At 37.8% G+C, this 26689-nt stretch overlaps 1 protein-coding gene across 3 annotated transcripts in view; it reads right to left on the minus strand.

Annotated features, from left to right (window-relative positions):
* Positions 1–26689, minus strand: part of LOC150081448 (xaa-Pro aminopeptidase 1-like) — a 231893-nt gene that overhangs the window by 40361 nt on the left and 164843 nt on the right. For all 3 annotated transcript variants that reach the window (XM_090379308.1, XM_090379305.1, XM_090379309.1), the window contains exons 12-14: positions 16613–16725; positions 6294–6443; positions 6079–6139 (exon numbers count right to left, since the gene is read on the minus strand). In XM_090379308.1, the coding sequence (XP_090235434.1) occupies positions 6079–6139; positions 6294–6443; positions 16613–16725 (324 nt within the window). The remainder of the gene's footprint in view (positions 1–6078; positions 6140–6293; positions 6444–16612; positions 16726–26689) is intronic.

The following is a 26689-nucleotide window of genomic DNA, read 5'->3' on the forward strand; positions in this document are numbered from 1 at the left end:
TAATTCCTTGAATGATTCCCACTTAGAATTTACTTTTGGTAACATCGTCAGTTTATCCCACTGTACAGAATTTAAAAACTGTCGGAGACCACTGTACTCACCTTTATGGAAGCAAAAACCCTTTCCTTTACCCCTGATGGTAATTAAATCTTTAAGTAAATCTCACATCAGTACACTGTGATCACTGCCACCTAGTGGTTCCTTTATCTGCAAATTCTTAATGCACGAATGATCACTGCTGATAACCAGATCGAGAGTATTACTTTCTCTGGTTGCCTCTCGAACATGCTGCTGTAGAAAACAATCATCCAATAAATCCACAAAAGTCTGACTAGTGTGTGAGTGACCAACCCACAAGTTCCAGTCAATATCTGGGAAGTTAAAATCCCCCATTATAAGACATTCCGGTTTCCTAGCCCACTCTATTTCTCTGTACAATTGTTCATTGTACTCATTCGAGTCATTAGGCCTATAACACACTCCTACTCTTATTTTTGCTTTCGCAGTGCTTATGTCACACCAAACTGACTCAACAGTGCACTGTTCATCTATATCTACTGGATGCACTTCTTATGATTTTATGGTTTTCTTAATTAACAGCATAACACCTCCTCCCTTTCTATCCTGTCTATCCTTTCTGTACACATTGTACTCCCCAAATTCCAGTTCAGCATTCCTTATATCTGTGTGACACCATGTCTCTGCTATCCCAACAATATCCGCCTTTGATGTCTTGACCAACACTTCAAATTCATCAAATTTATTTACTATACTTCTAGCATTGGTATACATGCAAGCATACATGCTCCTACTCCTAAGGGACTGAGGGACTCCACTAATGTTATTAGTGGAGTCCCTCAGGGTTCAGTGTTGGGTCCATTGTTGTTTTCTGTATTTATAAATGATATTTATGATGTTATATCAAGCTTAATGTCCAAATTTGCAGACGATATGAAGGTTGGCAGGGTTGTTAAGGACACTAATGACAGTATGCTGCTGCAACAGGATCTAGAAAAGTTGAGCAGATGAGCTAAGAGGTGGCAAATAAAGTTTAACATTGACAAATATAAAGTACTACATATGAGAAGCAGTAACCCTAGAGTAACATATCAACTCTGTGGTAGTACAATACAGACAGTGGTAGAAAATGAAAAGGACCTGGGAGTAATTGTGCAGGCAGATATGAAGTTTTCTGAGCAGTGCAGACAGTCTGCAAGAGTAGCTCACGGTGTCTTATCAATGATATACAGAAATTTTTCTAGCAGGGATAAGGAGGTAATTATCTCCTTGTATAAGGCAATGGTCAGGCCACACCTTGAATACTGTATACAGGTCTGGAGACCTCATTTTAAGAAGGATGTAGAGCTGTTGGAACGAGTACAGAGAAGGGCAACAAGATTAGTGAATGGAACAAAGGGTTGCTCTTATGAAAAAAGGCTTAAGTTTTGCAAATTACAGTGTCTGGAGACTAGGCACCTGCGAGGTGATCTGATTGAGGTGTACAAAGCCTTGAATGGTTTGAGCATGCTCAATGCTGATGGGATTCTTCCTCTTGCTCAGAATAATCACCTGAGAGGGCATAAATTCAAATTGAGGAAAGACAGATGTAGGATAGATGTGCGGAAGTTTGCCTTTAGCCAGCTGGTAGTTGGTTGGTGGAACAGACTTCCATCCTTTGTTGTGGAAGTTGATAGCCTAAATAAATTTAAGGCTGAGTTGGACAGGTATTTGGATCAAATGGAGAGGTGAAATGGGAGCAGTTTTTTTTGGCTGATGCTGCATAAGCTTGCTTTCTTGCATCATATGCCTCTGGTAATGTTGATGCTAATATCTGAACTTTATAGCGTAAGGTATAACGTAAAACTAGATAGCATAATACATAGCACTGTATTAGGAATCTGTTAGCTTAGTATAGTATTGTCAATTAATCAATTAATTTGTAAATCTTATTAATTTTTATTGTTAATTAAATTGTATTTAAATGGAAATCATGCCCCAGACTAGAGCAGCAAAGCAACATGCACAAAGTAGCAGACGTGCTGTGGTTCAGGGGAGAACCAAAGGGGCGATTCTCCAATGCATCATAGCCTAAAAAAATGTGCGATTTGTGAAATGTTTGCAGACCTCTCTGGAACAGGACATGATCTAGCCATGGAGGATGTGTGTGTGTGTGTGTGTGTGTGTGTGCACACGCCTGGTGCAGAGATGTGAAGAAATTAGGTGCCAAGTCAGCATTCTGATGGTGTATCTATGAGAGTTTGAAGAAGAATCAGATGCTCATCAGAATAGATGCCCTGGAAGGAATTAACATTTAACATGGGGGTCCATCACGCTCTCAGCTGCCCAACTCAATGGTAGAATGCGCCAGTCCCACAGGAGCTAGTTATTGTTGGTGACTCAATTGTCAGGGAAACAGGAAATATATCGTGCAAAAAGGATAGATGTAATAGGACCAGGGTAGTCTGCCAGAAGCAAAAGCTGATGATACTGTAGAGCAGATATCATCTTTTAAGGGCACAAAAGGTGATATCATTGCACACGTTGGCACTAATGCCAACGTGTGCATTGGCATTAGTGCAGGTCAATGTTGAAAAAAATTTGCGAGTTAGGGTTAAATTTGAAAGTGTCTGCAATCCTGCCCAGACACAACAGGAGGGAGTATATGATGAGAGCTTTGTCAATCAATTCGGCCCTGGAGAGATTGTGCAAGGCTCATGGGGTAGAATTTTTCACAGCGTGGTCCGTGCTTGTTAAAAGGAGAGATTGCTTCTACAGGGATAGGATACACTTAAATAGAAAGGGTGCAAGAATGTTTGCTGATGCTATCGAGGCAGTGTTAGGTGGGTCGGAAAACTGCTAGATTGGGGGGATACAAGGTCTAATAGATTATCAGTAACCACTGGTAGAGGTGAAAGTGATTCTTGCACTGCTTCTATTGGAATGAGCAGCAGCCTGGAAAATAAGATGCAGGGTATTTCAGAGACTGCTGTCAATCATTGGGGGTACAAGTAAACACATGGGTTGTGTTAGGGTAGCTAAGAAAAAGAACAGGTGCATGTATACTTGCGTGTACACCAATGCTAGGAGTTTAATAAATAAATTTGATGAATGTGAGGTATTGCTCAAAACATCAAAGGCAGATATTGTTGGGATTTCAGAGACGTGGTGTCACACAGATATAAGGAATGCGGAACTGGAATTTGGGGAGTACAACGTCTACAGGAAGGATAGACAGGATAGGAAGGGAGGAGGGGTTATGCTATTAGTTAAGAAACACATAAAATCCAAGGAAGTGAAGCCAGTCGACATCACTGAACAGTGCAGTGTCGAGTCAGTTTGTGACATAAGCATTGGGAAATCAAAATTGAGAGCAGGAGTGTGCTATAGGCCTAATGACTCTGATGAGTATAATAAGAAACTGTACAGGGAAATAGAGTGGGCCAGTAAATCAGAGAGTCTTATAATGGGGGATTTTAATTTCCCAGATATTGACTGGAATTTGGGGGCTGCAAGAATATTTGCTGATGCTATCGAGGCAATGTCAGGTGGGTCGGAAAACTGCTAGCCTGAGGGGATTTGCAGACTAATAGATTAATAGTAGCTGCAGGTAGATGTGGAAGTGATTTTTGCACTGCTTCTATTGGAATGAGCAGCAGCCTGGAAAGCAAGTTGATGGGGATTTCAGGAACTGCTGGGAGTTACAAAACAAGTAAATACATGGGCTGTGTTGGAGTAACTAAGAGTAAGAAAAGGTGCATGTATACTTGCATGTACCCCAGTGCTAAGAGTATAGTAAATAAATTTGATGAATTTCAAGTGTTGGTCAATTGTTGGGATATCAGAGACATGGTGTCACATAGATATAAAGAATGTAGAATTGGAATTTGGGGAGTACAATGTGTACAGACAGGATAGACAGGATAAGAAGGAAGGAGGGATTAGGTACCAAGCTACTAGGCTTTTTATATCAACTAAGAGATACAGTTAATGCTTAGATCTAAATGGATGTCAGCTGAACTGATGAGACTCACAGCATAGAAAAAAAATACATGGGATGCATACAAATTATTAGATGATACAGAAGCCTACAGTACATATAAACTAGTCTCCAATTAAGTCACAAAGGAAGTTAGGCAAGCTAAGGCAGATGATAAGACGTTTCTGGTAAAGAATGTAAAGAAAAGCAGCAACCTTCCTTGGTGTTTACTTATGTAAACACCAAGGAAGGGGATCTACTGATATAAGTGTTTTAACTGTTGATGGTCCTGCTAGGGTGTTGCTGATAAACTGAATATGTTTAGTTTGCATCTACATTCACACATAAGGAATTTTCCAGTGATGGGGATGCAGAAGTGTAACAAATTCTAATGGGGAGCTAAATGATTTTGTGGTAACTGAGAGAAAAGTGGAAGAGAAATGGTTGAAGCTAAACATAAAAAATGCTGGTTTTTTGGAGCATTAGGAGCAAATTTGGTTTTTAGGAGCATTAGCAACTAAGGCCATTGCTCCAGGGATATGCGGTGGTCATTCCCTGACCTTTCCGCACCCTCCGTATTTGGTGGTCATGGGCTCGAACCCCCTATAAAAAATGCACTTGGGATGGCAGGATCTATCCATTTATATTCAGGGAGGCAGAAAAAGATTAAGCAAACCTTTATCCCTAATCACAAGAGCACCCTTGGATTCAGGTGAGATCCCTACGGACTGAAGATGTGCTAATGTATCTCCAATTCACAAAGGGTGACACGAATAATTACAGACCTGTTAGCTTTCCCTCTGTTCAAGGGAAAATAATGGAATCATTGATTAAGGAAGTAATGAAGGACCATCTAGACAGGAATACAGTTATACTGCAGTTGTAGCAGGGATTTGTGAAGGGGCAATCTTATCTGACAAATCTGATTGGACACAATAATGCGGTATCAAAGGAAGTGGATGCCAAATATATTTTTGACATCGTATATTTAGATTTCAGAAAAGCTTCTGATGCTTTTCCACATAAAAGACTCTGTACAATTAGAGCAGTATGGCATTATAGGCAAGTTACTGCTATGGAAAAAGGGATGATTGAGCGTGAGCAGATAATGAGTGGTTATCAATGGGCACTGCTCTTCTTGGACTACTTTTATTAGTGGAGGTCCCCAGAATTCTGTGCTGAGCCCACTATTGTTTTTTATATTTATTAATGAAGGCATATGAGACAATGTTTAAGTTTGTTGATGATGCAAAGGTTGGAAGGGTGGTTAATAACAGTAATCAGGGTATGCTACTACAACAAGATCTAAAAAAATTAAGCAGGTGGGCTGAGAAGTGACAACTGAAGTTTAACATTGACAAATGCGAGGTACTGCATATAGTTAGCAATAATCTCAGAATAATATACCAAACATGCAATCATATCTGACTGAATGTTTCTCTGAGCAGTTCAGACAGTCTTTGCTAAGACAGGTCATGGGGTTTTGTCAATATAATATACAGGATTTGTTCTAGCATTGATAAGGAGGTGATTATCCCATTGTATAATGCAATGGTTAGTCAACATCTTAAGTACTGCATACTGGTCAAGAAGCTTCATTTTAGAATGTGAATCTTTTTGGAACAGGTGCACAGAAGAGTGAGTGGGAACAAAAGGGTGCTCTAAATGAGAAAAGCTTCGATTTGTAAAGTGCGGCTTCTGAAGACTAGGAACCTGCAAGAAAATCTGATTGAGGTATTTAAGACTTTGAATGGATTAAGCTCAATGCTGCTGACATTCATCCTCTTGCTCAGACTACATACATGAGGGAGCATAAATTCAAAGTGAGGAAAGATGGCTGCAAGACAGATTAACAGATATTTGCCTTCAGCCAGTGGGTAGTTGATTGATGGAACAAACTTCTATCTGGTGTTGTGAAAGTGGTAGTTAAATTAAAATCAAGAAAGAACTAAACAAATATTAGAGTGGACAGACAGGTGATATTAGTTTTTTGGCTGATTCTCTATAAGTTTGCTTTCATGCATCATTTGCCATTAGTAATAATACAAATACTAAAATAGTGTACATTCATAATAGTATTATATATGCAGTCTAAAACTTACTTTTTCAAAATCTGTTGGCTCACCAAAATGGAAAGTTCTTGTAATATCAACAGTTCCATCTCTATAGATTTTAATAAAGAATAAAACATTAACAGCCGTGATTATAGTTAAATATTTTTTATTTAAAGAAAATTACAGTGAAGGTGCTGCTCACAAAAAACTGTAAATACATAAATTGTATGCAGATTAATGAATTTAATGTTGTCAGAACTTACAAATATTGGCCACCTGAATCAAGAAGATAAACATCATCTGTATTAATTGTTCTATTTGTCCTAATATCAGGTGTATAGTGAATGACTGCTCCATTTGGGCCAGAAGCTGAAATAGCTTGAAAACTTTCACCTTTGTACAATTCTTGTTTTCTAAATATAAAAACATAAAAAGAAAAAGAAACAGCCTTATATTAATAAATAAAATATAAAATTATTATTAAAAAAATGAATAAAATAATACTTTAAAGACTCTACTAAGAAATACGTTATTCAATTATGGTATACAACATAAATAGAAATTATTCATGAATAAAACATAAGTATTAAAATTTTTTTACTAAAGGTAATCAGAATATATTATCCAAATAATATCAATCAGATTATACTCTTTTTAATGGGAGCTGTTTAAATTTATTGCTGTTAATGTTTTTCTTATTATAACCTAAAGAAAAAAATAATTATACTTTTTTTCTGTTAAAATCTAGTGATACAAGTAAAGAATATTCTTAAAAAGGTTATTCTTAAGATTTATCCATCATTAAAAAAAACATGCTCTTGTTTATATACTGGCATGACCACTGGGTCAGAAGAGTTTACAATAAATCATGAATACACTCATTAATTGTATTTAGCAGCCATGCAGGCTTCACCCAGTCCACTCAAAGAGCATGTGCTACTACACTCTCATTCCTGACTACTTGTCTACCACCTGTGTAAACATCATCATGGGCAGAAAGTGAATTTTTTCTTTAATTTTGGAAACAAGTTCCACATGGTAGACCAAATAATGCCTAAACTGCATAACTTATTCATTATCATTATGTTTTTGATTATGTTGAGCTTAATTTAGAATGCTCTGCAGATAAATCAGCAGCTACAAATACTCTAAAACAATGTGTCTAAACAATTATGTAATAATTTATCAAATAACATTTTTTTTGTCAGATCTCACCAATGGAAAGTCTAAATCAGCCCAAACATACAGTGATATCCGTAAAAGAATTTGCAATCAAGGAAGCACTTTTTTTTTTAATGAGTTTTTGAGTCTACCAGGATGATACCCCAAGTACGAGGAGTATCAAAAAGTTCGTACCCTTACCTAGAAATAATAGCCCTAGAAAGGAAAGCCCTAATAGCCCTTCACGGGAACTTTAATCATTTTCTATGTACTCTCCATGTATAGTAACACATTTCTCTCATCTATGGATCAGTTGTTTAATGCCTTGATCACAGAAGTACGCAATTTTTGCCTGAAACCATGATTCCACTTCACTGATGACTTCCTGACACGAATCAAAGTGGCATCCATGCAATGGTTTCTTCATTTCTTGAAACAAGAAGTCTGATGGTGCTAGATCAGGAGAATAGGGTGGGTACTGTAGTAGTTCAAAGCCACACTGGGCAACAAAGTTGGTTGTGGTAACGGCCACGTGAACCGGTGCATTGTCTGACAGAAGACGGACACCCTTGGTTAACATTCTACACCTTTTCACCTTCAAAGCATCATATAACTTTTTCTAAAGATTTCTGTAGTATTCTCCAGTAAGTGTGGAACGATGAGGTAGGTAATCTGTCAGGATAATCCCTTTTCTGTCCCAAACAAGGACATTACCTTCTTCGCAGATGGAGTGGTTTGTGCCTTTTTGAGAGGTGTGGAAGGAGGAGGTGTGCTTCCACTGCTTTGACATTTCTTTAGTCTCCGGATCATACTGGTACACCCAGCATTCGTCATTTGCCACCAACCGATCAAAAAAAGTTCTCAACATCCGCATTACACAAATCCAACAGTTGGTGAGAACATTGCATTCGACATAGCTTCTGCAAAGGCATCAGCAATCTTGGAAGCCATCGTGCAGAGATCTTAGACGTGCAGATGCTCATGTAAAATGCTGTGGGCAGACCCATAACTAATTCCTACCGCATTTGCAATGAAATGAATTGTCACACTTCTGTCACTCAGCACCAGCTGCTCAACCTTTGCAACTGAATCACTGTCTGTGGATATTGATGGCCTTCCTTCTCTTGGCCCATACACAGCATTCGTTTCTTCACCAATTTCCTGAGCTTTCTTGCCCTGCAAATGTAGGAACTTGATCACTGCTCGATACTCCACTTTGTCAACCATAGCGTTCTTCCTCAAATTCTGGGCTCCACCTCTGGTGTACGATCACCTATGGGAATCAAATTTCACATGTTAGTTATTGAATATGTAGACAATTTATATTAGAACTGGCATCTTCCTACTGATTTTTTATCTAGGTCACAGTACAAACTTTTTGATAACCCCTCTTATAATGACAAAAAAACAACCTTAACAATAACAAAGTCATTTTAAAATGCTTATAACTTGCCTGCAAATAGGTTGCTGCTGGCAGTCAACACTGAGTTGGTACTGCTGTTACAACAGCCTTAAGAGAATATAATTAAATATATGGTTATTCTTATGGTCCAATTTACAGATGGGTATAGAGTACTTTTATACAAAAACGTGAATGAATAGTGTTCTCAGGGATAGTGTTCCTGGAGTCATCTGTACAGGATCATTAAAAAAGTATGCTCATATTTAAAAGTACTATATTTCGTGAAATATATTACTTACAATGGTAATTTATTAAAATATTTAGGTTTTTTTTTTGTTTTTTTTTTAATTTGAAAAAGAAAAAAAAAAAAAACACGATCAAAGTTTACAAATAATTTTTAGTGGACTTCAAAAACCCTTCCCTTTACCATCAGGGGTAAAGGGAAGGGTTTTTGCTTTCGTAAAGGTGACTATACTGGTCTCAGACAGTTTTTAAATTCTATACAGTGGGACCAACTGAAAATGTTACCAACAGCAAATTCTAAATGGGAAGCATTCAAGAAATTAAGCTTGGAAGCTATTAGGCTTTTCATACCAACTAAGAAATACTGTTTGGATTAGGCCGAAATAGATGTCAGATGAACTAATGAGACTCGTGGGCTGACCGGGCTAGCCGGGTGGATAAAGTGCCTTTCTGGCAACCCAAACATCCCGGGTTCGAATCCCGCCTTGGACTTGGATCAACAACTAACAAAAAAAAAAGAAGAAAAAAGAGACATGTGGCAGAGAAAAAAAAATGCATGGGATGCATATAAATTATCAGGTGATACAGAAGCCTATGGTAGATATAAGCTAGTCTGTAAGGATGTTTGGATGTCTTCACCAACTCTTTTCAAAAACTTTTAGAATGGTGTAATAAATGTTTCAAAGTAATCACCACCTGCATTCAATAAGATGGTGATTACTTTGAATAAAAATAAAACCATCTGTGGGCTCCTTCACTTTGTATTCTTTTTATTGCCACACCTTGTACATGTGTACTAATGATATTTCGCATGGATGACCAGAAGATTAATTTTACAGATATTAGGCAATATTGATTAAAAGCTGCAAGGTGGGCATGATAGGAGGGTGTATATGATAAGAGCCTTGTCAATCAATTTGGCCTTGTAGAGAGAGAGAGAGTACACGGCTCACAAAACAGACTTTTCTCAAAACGACTTGTATTTGATAACAAGAAGGACTGTTTTTACTGGATGGGGCACACTTAAACAGAAGAGATACAATAATCGCACATTGCTGATGCTATTGAGACAATGTTAGATGGATCAGAAAACTACTAGCTTTTGGGGGGTATTAATAATATTATTAATATTTATATTAATATTTTAATGACAGACTAAGCACAGACAAAAATGATTCTTGCAGTGCTTCTATTGGAATGTGCTTGTTTGTTATTTGGTTTTTAGGAGCATTAGCAACTAAGGCCATATTGCTCCGGTGATATGTGGTGGTCATTCCCTGACCTTTCCGCATCCTCCATATTTGGTGGTCACGGGCTCAAACCCCGGTCTAATCAAGAAGCGTATGTTATGCTGCTCCTGCCCAACTGGCTAAGGAGGTGCCATTGGAATCTGCAACACTCTAGAAAGCAAGGTGGGAAATTTTACAAGGCCTACTAGATGTCCTCATGGACTTTTTCATTATTATTATTATTGGCATATGATGCAAGGAAGCAAGCTTATAAAGCAACAGCCAAAAAAAACCCAACTCCTTCATCACTTGTCCACTTTGTTCTAACAGTTGCCTTCTGCCACTAGGTGGCAGAAGGCAAAGCTCCTCACATCTCTCCTGCAGTCATCCTTCCTCAAATTGAATTTATGCTTCTGGTGTGTAGTCTGGGCAAGAGGAAGAATGCCAACAGCATTGAGTTTGCTTAATTAATTCAAAGTTTGAAAAACCTTGATTGGATCACCTCACAGGTGCTTAATCTCAAGATGCTGCAATTTGCAGAACTGAGGCGCCTCTGTAGCCAGGTGGGAAGGAGCAGCAGTGCATAGCACATGCTTCTTGATTAGACCGGGTTTCGAGCGCATCACCACCAAATACAGAAAGGTCAGGGAATGACCATCGCATATCCTGGAGCAATATGGCCTTAGCTGCTAATGCTCCTAAAAACCAAAAAAAAAAAAAAAACCCAACAACAACATTGCAAAACTGATGCCTTTCATGGTAAGACCACACTTTCATTCCCTCCACCAATTCCAGAAGATTTATGTCCTTAAAATGAGGCCTCTACACCTGTATGCAGTACTCAAGCTATGGCCTAACCATTACCTTATACAACGGGATAATCACTTCCTTGTCTCTGCTATCACAGTTTCTGTATATCATAGACAAAACTCCACGAGTTGCCCTGGCAACCTGTCTGCATTGATCAGAGAACATCATATATGACTGCACAATTACCTCCAGGGTTTTTTTTTTTTTTTTTCCATTTTTCACTGGCCTGAGTATAGTACACACAGTTAGTACATTAATTTGGGATTACTGCTACACATATGCAGTACCTTGCATTACCAAAGTTAAACTTCAACTCCCATTTCTCAGCCCATCAGCCTAATTTGTTTAAATCTTGTTTCAGCAGCTTAGCCTGATTACTATCATTAACCGCCCTGCCGACCTTTGTATCATCTGCAAACTTAGACATTAAGCCTTATATACCTTCATCAATATCATTAATAAATATAGAAAACAACAAGTACAGCACTGAACCCTAGAGGACTCCATTAATAACATTAATCCATGAAGTGCAGTTAATAACCATTCTCTTCATGGACTAATGAAGACAGTGATTATTACTGAGCAGCACATTAATAACCACTCGTCTTCTTGCACTCAACTGTCCCTTATCCAGAGCAGTAACTTGCCCGTAATACCATACTGCTCCAATTTTTACAGCAGTCTTTTATGTGCAACAGTATTAAAAGTTTTCCTAAATCCAAGTATATGATATCAAAATTATTTGGATACATCCCATACACTCTAGGCATTTTTTTATGTTTTGCTTCAACAATTTCTCTTTCACTTTCCTCTCAATTATTACAAAATCACTTCACTCCCTCTTAATGGTTTGATAAACTTCTGGCATCCCCTTTCCTAAAAGAATTCCTCAAGTGTGAATATAGATAGTTATTCAGGTTGTCAATAACTGTTGATGATCCTGAGCAGGATCATTAACAGTTGAACCAACAATATTAAGTGGACCAATCTGATTAATCCCCTTCCTTCTATGGTTTACATAAGTAAAAAAGTCTTTTCTGTTTTTATTTCATCTTTTCCCAAAGGTTTCTCGTAATCTGCTTTTGCTTGCCTAACTTCCTTTGTGACTTGATTAAAGAATAGTTTATACATCTACCATATGCTTCTGTGTTGCCTGATAATTTATATGCATCCCACTTTCTTCTCTGACACTTGTCTTAATAGTTCATATGACATAAAATTAGGCCTATACCTTGAAGTACATTTCTTAGTTGGTATGAAAAGTCTAGTAGTATCTATGATTATTTCCTTGAATGCTTCCTATTTAGAATTTTCTGATGGTAACATCATCAGTTTTCCCCAATTGTCTTATTGCACTCAACTGTTTAAAAACTTGTTTAGAATTTAAAAACCTGTCTGAGACCACTGTCGTCACCTTTATGAAAGCAAAAACCCTTATCTCTACCATTGACAGTAGTTACATCTTTAAGTAATTCCCACATCTCTACACTGTGATCACTTCCACTTAGTGGTTCTTTTATCTGCAGATTCTTAATGCACAAATAACATCTCTTTGCATTTTGAAAAAAATTCACTGATGTTTTCTCAGTAAATGACTTCCATTTGTTTAAATCACATCAGAGTTCTTCAAAAATCACGAAAGAATACTCGATTTTTCACAAATTTTTATTAATTTTGGCAGAAGTTTTGCACTGAAATTATAACAAAATGTTGCTTTTACCAAACTTTTATATTTAAATAACTACTGAAAAGGGCAGTGTGGTAAAAAGTCCATTAAATACACCTTTCATTTTAAAAACTGATTTACTATGGGTCAAATTTTCATTTCTTTGAATTTCTTGCAGATCATTCTACTTTACAGTCCTCTTCAGCATTCAGAAATAGTCAGCCATTATGTTGGCATTCTACCTCCCTGGTACCTCATCTCCATGTCTTTAATGATAATGTCCTGGTGAAATCTCTCATCCTGTTCTTCACTGACACTTCCTAGATTTTCTGGGAAGTAGTCAATGTGAGAGTAAAAAATGTATCTTGACACTCATGTTCTCCCCCAAAGGTATCTCCATTTTGACGTAGTGGTGGGGCTTGTATGGCCGAATGACCCTGTGAGCTAAAACGGCGGTAGTCTAACTACCAGTAGGGCCTCCCATGCTGGACAGGTTACAGGTGATGACTCAGACTAAGAGAGATACCCCAGTCCTCCAGGTTGGGGGTTGGGCATGTGGCTAACAACCCCACCCCAGAAAACAAAAATACTGTTACGAAACCTCAAGGAAATAGCTGGACTGTCTCAAATGGAATTCGACTCAAGCAGGCCAAAAGGATTAAAGAGATTTTTGTGGCTACACGGAATGTCCGAAGTTTGTACCAATCAGGAACAAGCAGGAAATTGGAGAACAAACTAAAAAGATATAATATAAGTGTAGCAGCCTTACAAGAGATAAGATGGGGAAACTTAGAAATTATAGATCTCCGAGACTACACTCTAATAAATAGTGGAAGCAGAGACAACATTTTGGGGACAGGCTTTATGATTAAGAAGGACACCAAAGCATGAATAATGAGTTAAGGTGCAATTAATGAAAGAATATGTACACTAAGGCTTAGAGGAGGTCTTTTTTAACGCATTCATGATCAGCGTACATGCTCCAACAGAAGATACAGAGGACGAAGCAAAGGATGCCTTTTATGAAGCACTGGAGAGAACATTAGATGAGGCCCCAAGACACAATAAACCTTGGAGATTTCAATGCCAAAGTAGGGAGGGAAGAAGTACACATACCAACTATAGGAAGAAACAGCTTACATGAAATCAGTAATGAAAATGGGGAAAGGTTAATAGACTTTGTAAGAGGGAAAGGTTTGAGCATTAGTAGCATAAATTTCCCATATAAGAATATACACAAAGAAACTTGGATATCACCTAATGGCGTCACACATAATCAGATAGATCACATTCTCATTAATACTTGTCATGCTACGGATGTAATGGACATGAGGAGTTATGGGGGGGGGGGAGATTGTGACTCAGACCATTTTATGGTACAGTGTCGTCTGTGAAATAGGCTCTCAAAGGTATATAGAGGGAAAGGAGGAATAACAAAAAAAGATATCAACAAAAGAAGATGAAGATACTAGAGAAAGATTTAGAATGAAAGTCGAGGAACAACTGGAGAAACATCAACCACAGGATGGTAAGCCCATCAATAAAAAATGGGAAGATATTAAGGACTGTGAGAAGATCCTGGAAGAATGAAACCAAGCCAGGCAGAAAATGTTACAGACAGGAACTAGAAGGAATACTGAGGATTACAGAGTTAAAAGAGCTGAAGTGAAGTCAGTATGCAGACAAAAGAAAAGAAAAAATGCAAGAAGAATACGACAGAGGGTAGATCAGGAGATTCTATAAAGAAGTAGGAAATGTAAGAAAAGGTTTCCAGCCGTGTCTTAACTTGTGTAAGAATAAGAAAGGTGAAATAGTGGGGGGAGTAGTGGAGATCACAGAAGTTTTCAGGAAGCATTTTAATTCCTTACTTAATAAAGAACAGGCATGCCCAGAAGAAATTGTAGAAAAAGAAGAAACCAATAATATTGAAGGTATCTTGGGCCAACAGTAGAAGAGGTATGGGATGCAGTCCAAAGGGCTAAAAATAACAAAACACCCGGAGAAGATAACATTCTAGCAGAACTCATAAAGGCAGGCGGCAAGAAACTGATCCAAAAATTACATCAGCTTATATCAGACATATAAGATTTTATCCTTTATTCCGACTAGAAGAATATCAAGACTAGTAGAAGGAATAGTTGGTGAATATCAAAGTGGGTTCTGTGTAGGAGGTCAACTGTTGACCATATTTCCACCTTCAGACATGGGAAAACTGGGTTAAAGTGCAAGGGAATCTCTCTCTCTGAGTCCCTAAGTGAGGAGAGGGCTGAGACAGGAGGACCCTTTGTCACTGGTCCTTTTTAACTTGGTACTGGAGAGGGTTATGAGGAAAGTATCAGCCACCTCCACTGGGATCATATATAATAGACTCTACCAGAACTTAGCCTATTCAGATGATGTAGTGAGACTTCCAGAAACCCACATATTCTGAGGACAGCTTTTGAAGAATTTGAGAAAGAAGCAGAAAGGGTTGGGTTGAAGGCAAATGAAAATAAAACAAAGTTTATGATAAGGAGAGACAAAGTACCCAACAGAACTGGTAAACAGCGAAGCATAGTTTCAATAGAACAGAATCCTTCAAATATCTGGGAGCTATGATTCAACATGATAGTAGTAACAACCCAGAAATCAGGCTCATCTTAATGCTGGTAATAGATGCTAATTTTCCCTGCAGAAACACTTTCGATCTAGGCTGCTACCTAGAAGAATGAAATTAGTGTTATACAAAACAGTGGTATGATTGTCATGACTTATGCTAGTGAAACATGGTTGCTTAATAAGAAGGACGAAAAATCTTTATATGTATGGGAAAGGAAGATATTAAGGAAAATTTTTGGCCCAGTAAAAGTCTGGGAAGAGTGGAAAATAAGGGCAAACCAAGAGCTGAAGGAAATGTATGGAGAACTGGATATAGTAGCAGTGATAAAGAGCTCAAGACTTAGATGGGTAGGCCACATGATACAAATGGAGGAAAAGAGATGGCCAAGGAAAGCAATGGAAGGACAACTGGGAGGAAGAAGAATGAGAGGAAGACCGAGAAGGAGGTGGGTGGATGATATAGAGAATGACCTACAACAGCTTAGGATGAGACAATGGAGAACAATAGCCAGGGAAAGAAACAGATAGAGAAAAATCATTGAGGAGGCCAAGGTTCTACAAAGACTGTAGCACCGTTGGGTAAGTAAGTAAGTAAGACACTCACGTTGCAGCTCGGCTTCTTGAAATTTTAAACTATATTCTTGTAGTTCAGATCCTTGTTGTTCCCTAAGAAGTTGCAGGGCTGTTAATGACAGCATGCTACTGCAACAGGATCTAGAAAAGTTGGGCAGATGGGCTAAGAGTGTGTGTGTGTGTGTGTGTGTGTGTGTGTGTGTGTGTGTGTGTGTGTGTGTGTGTGTGTGTGTGTGTGTGTGTGTGTGTGTGTGTGTGTGTGTGATGGGGGTTTAATGGCACACAAGCTGCTGAGGCTATAGTGCGAGATATGGGCTAAGAGGTGGCAACTGAAGTTTAACATTGACAAATGCAATGTACTGCATATGGGTAGCAGTAAGACAGAGAAATGTACCAACTGTGTGGTTACACTTAGAGTGATAGAGAATGAAAAAGACCTGGGGATAATTGTGCAGTCAGATATGGTTTTCTGAGCAGTGCAGACAGTCTGGAAGGAAAGCTCATGGCGTCTTGTCAATAATATGCAGGAATTTTTCTTGCAGAGATAAGGAGGTGATTATCTCCTTGATTAAGGCAATGGTCAGGCCACACCTTGAGTATTGCATATAAGTCTAGAGGAAGAAGGTAGAGGAAGAAGAAGGTGGTGGTGATGATGCAGTTCCAAAGTTGCTAACAAAAATTCCAAATATTTACCCAGAATCTTGTAAATTCTAGGTAAATTTTAGTTTCAAGGCTGCAAGAATTAGAAAAATATTTTTGACTTGAAATTTTTTTTATAAATTTTATGTTTATTGTAATTTGTATTATATTTCATAAAAGTGTAAGGACAAATTAAGGAAATGTTTTAGTATCAAATCTTGCAAAAAGCAAATTAAATATATGTGCAAATACACTACTCACGATCTGTACTTTTTTAATATCTGAACTGCTTTTAGTTCATCCCACTGTTTTCCAGCTTTAACCTCTTCTTCTAACATTGCTAGAAAGTCTACAAGAGCAACTGCATCTCTTAACTGAAAAGAAAATTTACAAGTTAAATTTATTTCTATTACAAAAAACAATGATTGGAAGTTCTATAAATATGTTTAACACACAAAGAAGAGAAGACTGAATTAATAAGATTTTTAAGTATAAAATAATCATTTAGAATAAATTATAAAATAGTTCATGCTTTTGGCATTTTAAGAATTGCAAAAATCTATATTAAGAATTTTCTCATTGTTTCTTGTATTTCTGCAATTAGCAGATGTTAAACTTCCTAATAAATGCAATGGTCTTAATCAGTGGTGGGATTCAAATAATTTAACAACCGGTTCGCTGCCCTAATGACCGTTCTAAGTATAAAAAACTATATACCGAAAGGTAGTTTATTATTTCATGCAGTTAATACTTAAATAAGAATAATAAAAGAGGTCCACAAAACTAGATTATGTTATAAGAAAGAGTTTTAAAATATTAATGAAAAAATATTAAATAATACCTGACAAAAAACTAAAACTGTTATTTAAGATATTTCCATATTGCTTCTGGCTAAGATTTAGTTCTTGATTGGCATCCTCGCTTGCAATTTTCTTCGCTTTTATCCGAGCATCATCGCCTGAGTGATTTATCCTTAACCACTGTAGGAGTAGGATCCCATTCCTTTAGAGGTAGGCCGATTAGACTAATAGTCATTATGTTTGATATATTAGAAACAGTTAGGCGACTTCTCTTCTCTGAACATATTATGTTCATCTTTGAAAAACCCTTTTCCGCTTCTGCTGAACTTACAGCAATTGTTCTGACAATATTTTTAGCTCCTTGAACACTTTCAGGAATTGCATAATTCTGGGAATTTTTTAAAATGTTTTCCAAGAAATCTCGATAATCATTAATATCAATTTGGTAATTAAAAATTTCATTAAATACGAGCAATTGTTCTTCAGCTGCTTTCCATGGAACTAGTACTTCTTCAATATTCCAGTAATCTGGCTCCAAAAAATTGAGAAATTGCAATTTATTTCTATCTTGAAATTGGCTACAACTTGCTTTTAAACGTTCACAATCCATTAGTCTTTTTTTTCAAATTCGTTACGATGTTTTCTAAAAGTCTTTCTCGAGGAAGCCTGAGACAAATTGATGATTTTCTACAAATTTTATATTTTTGAAGGTTTCTGAAGTAATTAATTCATCAACTTTTTTTTCATATGGACCCTTTTCCTTTCCAAGCATTTGAAATGCTTTAATAGCCCTTATCACAAGTTTTTCAGCCTTTATCATGTCTATATTTCTTGCTTGCAGTGCATTTGAAAGAAGAGAAATTTCGTTTAAAATATCAATCATCAATGCCAAATCAGTTATAAAATATATATTTTCAAGATGGGCAGCCATACCTAAGTACTTTTTATTTGAATAAAAATAGTGATGTAGCACTGGATAAGCGTGCCACACAGCTAGGGTTGACCTTAAACTACAGGCAGCCCACCTTGGTCCTAAAACTCTACCAATCTTGATAATTTCAATTCCAAGTTGTTCGGATATTTTGGAAAGTTCAATTTGGTTCTTATTGGATTGATGAAAAATAGTATATATCTTATCAATAAATATTTTAAAATGATTTACTTGCTTTGTTTCCTTTATCGAATCATCTAAAACAAGATGGAGGCGATGATTTAAACAGTGCCATATTATTATGTTTGGAAACTCTTTTGCAATCCTAGTGCTCACTCCAGATATTCTCCCAAGCATAATGCTGGCACCACTGGAGCAAAATCCTATTAAATTTTTTTCTAGGTAGTTCTTAGTAAGCCCAACATTATTTAAACTTTCCATAACTGAAGAACATATTGTCTCTGCATCTTGTTTTTCCAATTCAACTAGTTCAACGAAAATTGTTGGTGATGTAACTGAATCCAAGGCCAATTCTAATACAGCAAATTCTGATTTTGGTTTCTTATTGAAAAAAATCTGTCAAACTCTGTTGCCTTTTCATCCTTTTAAGGGCTACTGCAAAAAATTTTAAAAATGTTTTATTTTAATATATTATAGAGCAGGAGCGGATATGTGCCAATATATTTGAATATTTTTACTGGTTCTGTGCACGTGTGGTCATATCATAAACTTTTATAAACAAAGCACTATGCTTATACCATTGATAAACATCAGTCAGAACATACATTTTCTTCATTTTATCAATACTAAACGAAAATTTCTTGCTGAATTAATAAATGGCATAGAATACCAGGCGCCCACCCTGATCACAAGTGCCATTTTAACAACCAGTTCGCCGAACTCAACAAAAAATTAGGTATCAGTTCTGCCGAACCAGTGTGAACCGGCTGAATCCCACCACTGGTCTTAATGCTCACTGTGGAAAACTTTGGGTATCCATTAGTATTCCACTGTATTAATATAATATTCGTGTATCCTTTGGTATTCCACTGTATTAGTATAATATTTGTGTATTCATTAGTATTCCATTGTTTTTAAACAAATGGTATCCCTGTAAGAGTAAGCTGCTCTTTAAAAGCTGAGACAGCCTACTATGGAAAAAAAATAGCAGGTGGTCTCTAGTGGCAGTTTTCTGAGAAAACAGTTAAACTGAAGTTATTTTATGAGAGCTGTGCAGTTGTATATGGAGTTAAAGATTTGAAATCATAAAATAGCTAATGCTATTTGGTAATACTAAGGTATCTCTTGGAAACAAAATTTATTCTACTTTGAGCATTAAGACTATTGTACTTAACAAGCAGATAAGTACATTTATTTGCAACTTGAGTTGTTCTTAGTGCAGAGCCTTCATATGTGAGTATCCTGATTCTGAGATAATTGATACAGATCTCCTGTTTGGAAATAATAAGAATGCTACTGTAATAATAACATTATGAAGAACAATTACCATCAGACTATATATATAAATAAAGCAGCCATTTTCAGACCAGGTGATAGTGAATTTGATGAAACTGCCCAATGAAAATAAGTGTGGTTGTTCATAATGGGTTGATAGGCTACTTCTTATTTTAGTAAAACCTCATAAATCTGGCATTCAAAGACCAAGAATTTGCAAATATTTGGAAGAATTTACTGCAGCTCCTGAAGTAGTACATTTTGTGGTGTCAATCAAGTATACTGTTCACCTTATGGAAACTGCTGAGCTTACTGTCTAAGTTTGTAGTTGATACACAGATTGGCAAGGTGGTTAAATGACAAAAATCAAGGAATACTACTGCAGCAAGACCTAGAAAAATTAGGAAAATCACCTGAAAGTGGCAATTAAGGCTTAAAATTGGTAAATGCAAGTACTGCATATGGGCAGCAGTAATCCCAGAATGACATACCAATTAAGTGGTACCACACTTAAAGTGGTGGGGAATGAAACAGACTTACAAGACATCTTGTATGTACAGTCCAATATGAAGTTCTCTAAGCAGTACAGACAGGCTGCTAGAACAGCTCATGTAATTTTACTGGCAGGGACATCAGGTAATGCAAGATGTGGCCTAAGGTTAGGCGACATCTTGAGTACTGCATATAGGTCTGGTTAAGACAGATGTGGATCTCTTGGAATGGGTGCAGGGAAGAGCAAACAGATTAGGCAAGAACACAAAGGGGTACTCTTATCACAAAAGACTCTCGTTCTACAAATTGCAGTGCTTGGAAACTGGACACTTTCAAGGAAACCTCATTGAAGTGTTTAAGGCTTTAAATGGATTGAGAGTAAACTTAATGATGATGGTATTCTAACTCTTTCTCAGACAATACACATAAGGGGACATATACTTAAATTGAAAAAGGATGACTGCAGGATAGATAGGCAAATATTTGCTTCAAGGCAAAGAGTAATTGATTGTTGGAACAAACTACTATCTGGTGTTTGTTCCAACAATTTGAATAAATTTAAGGAATTAGTGAAGGGGTTAGACAAATGAGGTGGTAGTGTTTTTATTTTTATTTATTTTTTTGTTGATGCTGTATAAGTTTGCTGCTTTGCATCGTTTATCAGTACTACTACTATTACTACTGCTACTGCTACTAATAATAATAATAAATAAAAAATGGAAAATAATCTTGAAAGTCGCTTCATTGGACCTATCTCCCCCAAGGCTGAAGTGACGGCTGAGGCAGAGAGTGGCACTATCTGGTGTCGTTCCCATAGCTACGGCCTACAGTGGACCTATTTTAGCTTTGGCACTGGATGCCAAAGCTAAAATAGGTCCACCTCCATAGCTGGATGAAGATGAGAAGTAGAAATATTGAATATACTGCATCGGGTGTGATGCGGGATAAAGCCACTTGTGTTCACGTCTTAGGCAGAGAGGTCGGTTTGAAAAGTTGGAGACAGTCTCCCATAGATAATAGTGGAGCGAGTGGTGCTGTCTCCCATATGGCTACCACAACTGAAGGGCAAGCCAACCTACTGGAAATTCTTCCTGCGCAACTGTGCTATTGACCACCCAGGAGGGAAGAAGAAGCCAATGCATGAAGTGGAGCATCAAAATAAATACATTAATCATGCAAGAATACTACGAAGTAATGAAACTAGAGACAGACATGACAATGTACAGGACAAAAATACACACAAAGTGGTTGGAACAATTCCTGTTCAGGTCACCGAATAGCAGAGCAAAGATGGATCATCATCAAAGAGAACCTGATAGCTCCTACAATCTTGGAGAAAATCAAGCAGGATGTGAGCGACCAAATATAAACAATGAATATGGCCATAACCAGAACTGGAGAAGGAATAGCAAGAACAAGAACTACAACCCAGAGCAGCTGAAGTGCAAACAGACAAGATCGTGACATCCAGAATAGCAGAAGAGTGAAAGAAAGCACTAGCAGAATTCGAGGGAATGGAAAGACCCACAAAGACTGACACCATACCAAAGCAGAGACTCAACAGAACCCTTTGGCAAGTCACAGACCATCTCAATATGCATATAATACTGGATTATCTCAACAACAACAAAATAACACTAGAACCATCCACACAGCCATTTACTTTACTGCTGTAGCAGCCAATAGGACGAACGGAAGGAAAACCATGGAACAACATAACACAAATTGCAAAGACAAGCAACCACCAGCCTGGGAAAGGTTACAGCAGAAGATAGAAGAGATAAGAGTGAAGATAGGCTAACTGACCCAATACCAAGAGGGTACAGAAGTAAGAAGCTGCTCAGAAAAGTGAAGGCCATCTTCAAGAAAAACATCCACAGCAAACACAAGACTTATGAGGGGTGATCGATTAATTTGCAGACTGGTGCAGGTCTTATCTTAATTGTCATCTGAATCTTCTGTGGATTTCTCCTTCTTGAAATACTCTCCCTTGAACTTTACACACTTTTGCCACCATTGTACCCATGCATTGAATGCTTCTTGCAAGCCATTTTTTTGAAAGACTGTGAAGTGCTTCGGTTGTGGCTCTGCAAGCATCATTGTCAGACGCAAAATGCTTTCCTTTCAGAGAAAGGCAAGCATTCTGGAAACAGGAAGAAATCACATGGGGTTAAGTCCAGTGAATAAGGGGGATGTGGCCAAACCTTGGCACCTATGGCAGTGATCACTGGATGCACAAAATTAACCATATGGAGCCTGGCATTGTTTTGATGGAGAAACCATTTCACACTGGAAAGTTCTTGATGTTTCTTGTGAATGGCACAGCGAAGTTTGGCTCTGAGAACCTCTGGTGTTTCTGAGAACCTCAGAAACACCAGAACCATTTGTTTGTTAGCCTAACAAGAGGGGCTCGAAATTTTTCGAGATGATTTCCAAGTTTCATCACAAGTCACTATTTGATTTAAGAAGTTTTGACCCTGTATTTGAAAACAATCAAGCATTTCTTTGCACAAGTCTACTCTTTGTTGTTTTTGTTCTAGAATCAAATTTTGTGGAATAATGTAAGAACTGATTCATGACATTTTCAGGTGGTCTTTCACAATATTGGGAGCACTACTGTATGAAATAGACATTCAAACAGCTATTTCACGAAGTGTAATTTGCCTGTTTTCATCCAAGATTTCCTGGGCTTTTGCAATTTGCTTAGGAGTTCTTGAGAAGGAAGGCTGACCAGGTTTTGGGTCATCTGTAACAGACTCACGGCCTTCACCAAATCACTTGTGCCATTTAAATATGGCCATCCTACCAAGACATTCAATACCATGTTTCCTTCATCTCTTTAACCGTTTCCAATGTCTTGTCTGACACAATAATGAATCACATATCACTATTCAATCTGTATGTACAACATGATACTTGCTTCACAACAATTGTCAGGGACATGCGGCTAAAAAAACTGCCTTCACGTAACACTAGCTTGACAAGTACTGGCATATACACAGAGAGTCTGCTTAGTAGCGACCAGGGAGAGCACCTCTGCCAGCAGTTACGGAAATAATTTCGTGCAGTAAATATAAAATCTTGCACCAGTCTGTTTTTTTTTTTTTTTTTTTTTTTTTTTTTGGTAGTTGTTGGCGCATCGGCTTCTGTGGCCATAATGCACCTCCCAAGGTTTTTGCAGTACTTTGATCCAAGCCCGAGGCGGGATTCAAACCCGCAACCTTTGGGTTGCCAGGCAGGCACTTTACCCACCTGGCTAGCCCGGTCGGCCACCAGTCTGGGAATTAAATGATCACCCCTCATATAATAAGAGGATCAAAGAATTACTTGACACCCACAAGCAGAAACTCCTGGCACTCAGCAAGAGACTTCACTATTATAGGGAGAATGCCCAGAGGAAAACAGACAACAGGACATCTGAAACCAGAGAGTCCACTACAGAAAAACTGGAAAAGATGAGAAGGATGGCAACAGACCCCCCTCCCAACCAGAAGGTACTCGAGAAGTTCTGGGGAAGCCTGTGGAGTAGTAAAGTTAGCCACAATGGCTGTGCCCCCTGGATAGATCTAGAAAGGAAGCAAACCAAGAATGTAAGAGGGATAACAGAATGGGAAATTCAGGAGGAAGAAATACAACAGTCAATCAGGAAGTCCCACAACTGGTGAACCCCAGGAATAGATAACATCTTCAACTACTGGTACAAGATATTCAACTGCACACACACACACACACAGGCATACAGCAGAGCAGTTCACCCAGATAATAAGGCACCCTGACACAATCTCAGAGTCTCTAATTCAAGGAATCATCTACCTGAAAGCTAAGGACAAAGACACCACAAACCCAGCAAAGTACATTACAATCACCTGTCACCCAATAATGTGGAAGATACTGACCAGCTGCATAACTAAGAAGATATCGAACCATATGGAGAGCCAAAACATCACGGCTGAGGACCAGAAGGGATGTAGGCAGATGAGCAGAGGTTGCAAGGAGCAATTAACCAGCCACTGATGCTGCAGTTATGGAGCAAGCCTACAAGCACTACAACCTGTACACAGCCTACATAAACTACTGCAAGGCCTTCAACTTTGTGCTCCACAGCTGGCTGATAGAGACACTGAAGATTTACAAAGTCAATCTGACTCTTACATACTTCCTAGAAGCAACCATGGAAAAATAGAGAACCTCCATCAAGGTCGAGAACATCACGACCAGACTGATACCCATCAAAAGAGGAATCTTCCAGGAAGATGCCCTGCGCTCACTGTGGTTCTGTCTAGCACTCAACCCACTGTCCACTATGCTAAATAATAGCAAGTACGGGTATACTCTGAAAGAAGGGAGGAATGACCTGTATACCCTCTCTCTCTCTCTCTCTCTCTTACCTGATGTACACGGGTGACATTAAACTCTATACTGAGAATCAACTCCAACAGTTACTCCCGATCACTGAAGAGTTCAGCACTGACATCGAGATTCAATTTGGCCTAAACAACTGCAAGACCCGTGGATTGCATCGAGGACATCCATTTGGACGAAACTACCAGATGAAGACCAGTGAAGAGATTGAAACCATGACAGAGGGAGAGACATACAAATATCTGGAGACAATGCAGGCCCAACAGTTAGAACAAGGAGATTAAGGTTCACCTGACTGAGAAATATGATCAGAGACCATGCTAAATTCAAAGCCGAATGGTGGAAACATGGTCACAAGTATTAATATTTATGCAGTCCCAGTACTAATGCACTCCTTTGGGATCACATATTGGACCAACACTGAGCTGGAGAAAATTATGAGATCGACCAGGATAATGATGACCAAGAGACACTACCACCCAAAGTCGGCCATTGAGAGACTGACCATAGCCTGTAAAGAAGGAGGAAGGAGGGGATTGACTGACCTCATTGAACAAGAGAAGGCGGCGATTAAGAACCTGTGAGATTACTTCCAGAAAAACATAAGAAAGACAGACAAATAGCACACAACACTCAACTTCAACAAGGAGACCACAACGACACAGACAGAAGAAACAAAGACAGAAAGATGGGCAAAGAAGGCACTCCATGGCAGACACTACAATGACCTCCATCAAGACTACATAGATAACATGGCTTCCAACGCTTGGCTCAGGAATGGAAGGTTCCCCCGATACCGAAGATTCATGTTTGCCATCCAAGACCAGGTAATCAACACTAGGAACAACAGGAAATACATCGCTAAGGATCCCGGAATATCTGATGCCACATGTCGACAATGCCATCTGACCCCAGGAAACAATCCAGCACATCACCGCAGGATGCAGGGTGATCGTCCAGGGAGGTTATACTCACAGACAACCTGGTGGCCAGGATAATACATTAGAAGCTAGCGCTAACTACCAGCTGATCAAAGAAAGTTTACCATATTACAAGTACGAGCTTTGGGTTGTACTAGAGACCTCTACTATTATATGTTATCAAAAACATTCTGGAATATATGTTTGTTCATGATATTGGCTTCAAGTTTTTCAGCTAAAGATAGATTGTGTATCATTCTAAAAGTGTTAATCAGGAATTGAGTTTATGATATTAATCAAAAATTAACAATTAATTTTAAATATGAAATTAAATAACTGAATAATTGATGTATCTCAGCAAATAAATAACTGACATTGCAAATCAGAATATCATAAGCATAACAGTAACAGTTAAACAAGTAGCATAGTGAGTAAGAAAATTTTGTGTGTTTCATTACTTTGGTTATAAGTGATAAAATACAGAAGCTGCCCCTCCGCACAACCCAACTTCCTTGATCCAAAATTTTGACAGAAAAATTTCAAAACATTGATATTAATTGAGAGCTATAAATAAAAAAAGCATGTCACTAGGAATGGAATTTACTGATTAAATAAACAACCGCTGAATGTTAAATTATAACCTTATTTTTGATCGTACTCCATGTTTTTAATTTGGTAATAAATATTTTGAAAATTTGACTTTATCAAAAGACATTTGGGAATGCGTGCCTGGTAAATATTACGAGTTAGTACTATATTATAAGTTTAATATTATTTATAAATAAAATCCATATGCAAAGCTTTATAATAACATTCTCTTTCTCTCTCTCTCTCAAAATCACTGTGCTTCACTCTATGTGCTACGATGACTTAGGTCAAATTGTTAAAACCAGTGGTGTATTCGGGCCGGAACGCGGCACCGGAATGATGTTCCTGTACTTTTTTCTAAATGTCATAATAGAAAATCATTAAATTTATACACTTAATATTATGAAACAATGGCATAATCAAAGGGGGGGGGGAGAAATATCTATTTTACCCATTGCTACTAAAAATATATATTAATAGTAATCTTGAAAATTAATAGATTTCTTTAAAAATTTATTTAAAAACAAAAATATAAATTTTGCAATGAAACTTGAACATTTCTTACTAAAGTACAATGTGTTAGATAAAGAGATCCAAAGAATGAGATATACTGTGATGCCTGCGAACGCTGCATTTTTATTCGCCATGAGCTGAACGCTAGAACTGGTTGTTCTATGAACCATGAGTCTGAAGCCTGATTCAGTTACTGTACAGTCGATGTGGCATTATCATATAGTCTTCTGGAGAACGAGGGATCAGGTACTACTTTTTTTAGCAATACACCTCTGGT

Source organism: Mastigoproctus giganteus, chromosome 8, assembly GCF_048544385.1.
Source record: "Mastigoproctus giganteus isolate SK-2022 chromosome 8, ASM4854438v1, whole genome shotgun sequence".
NCBI classification, from domain to species: Eukaryota; Metazoa; Arthropoda; class Arachnida; order Uropygi; family Thelyphonidae; genus Mastigoproctus; species Mastigoproctus giganteus.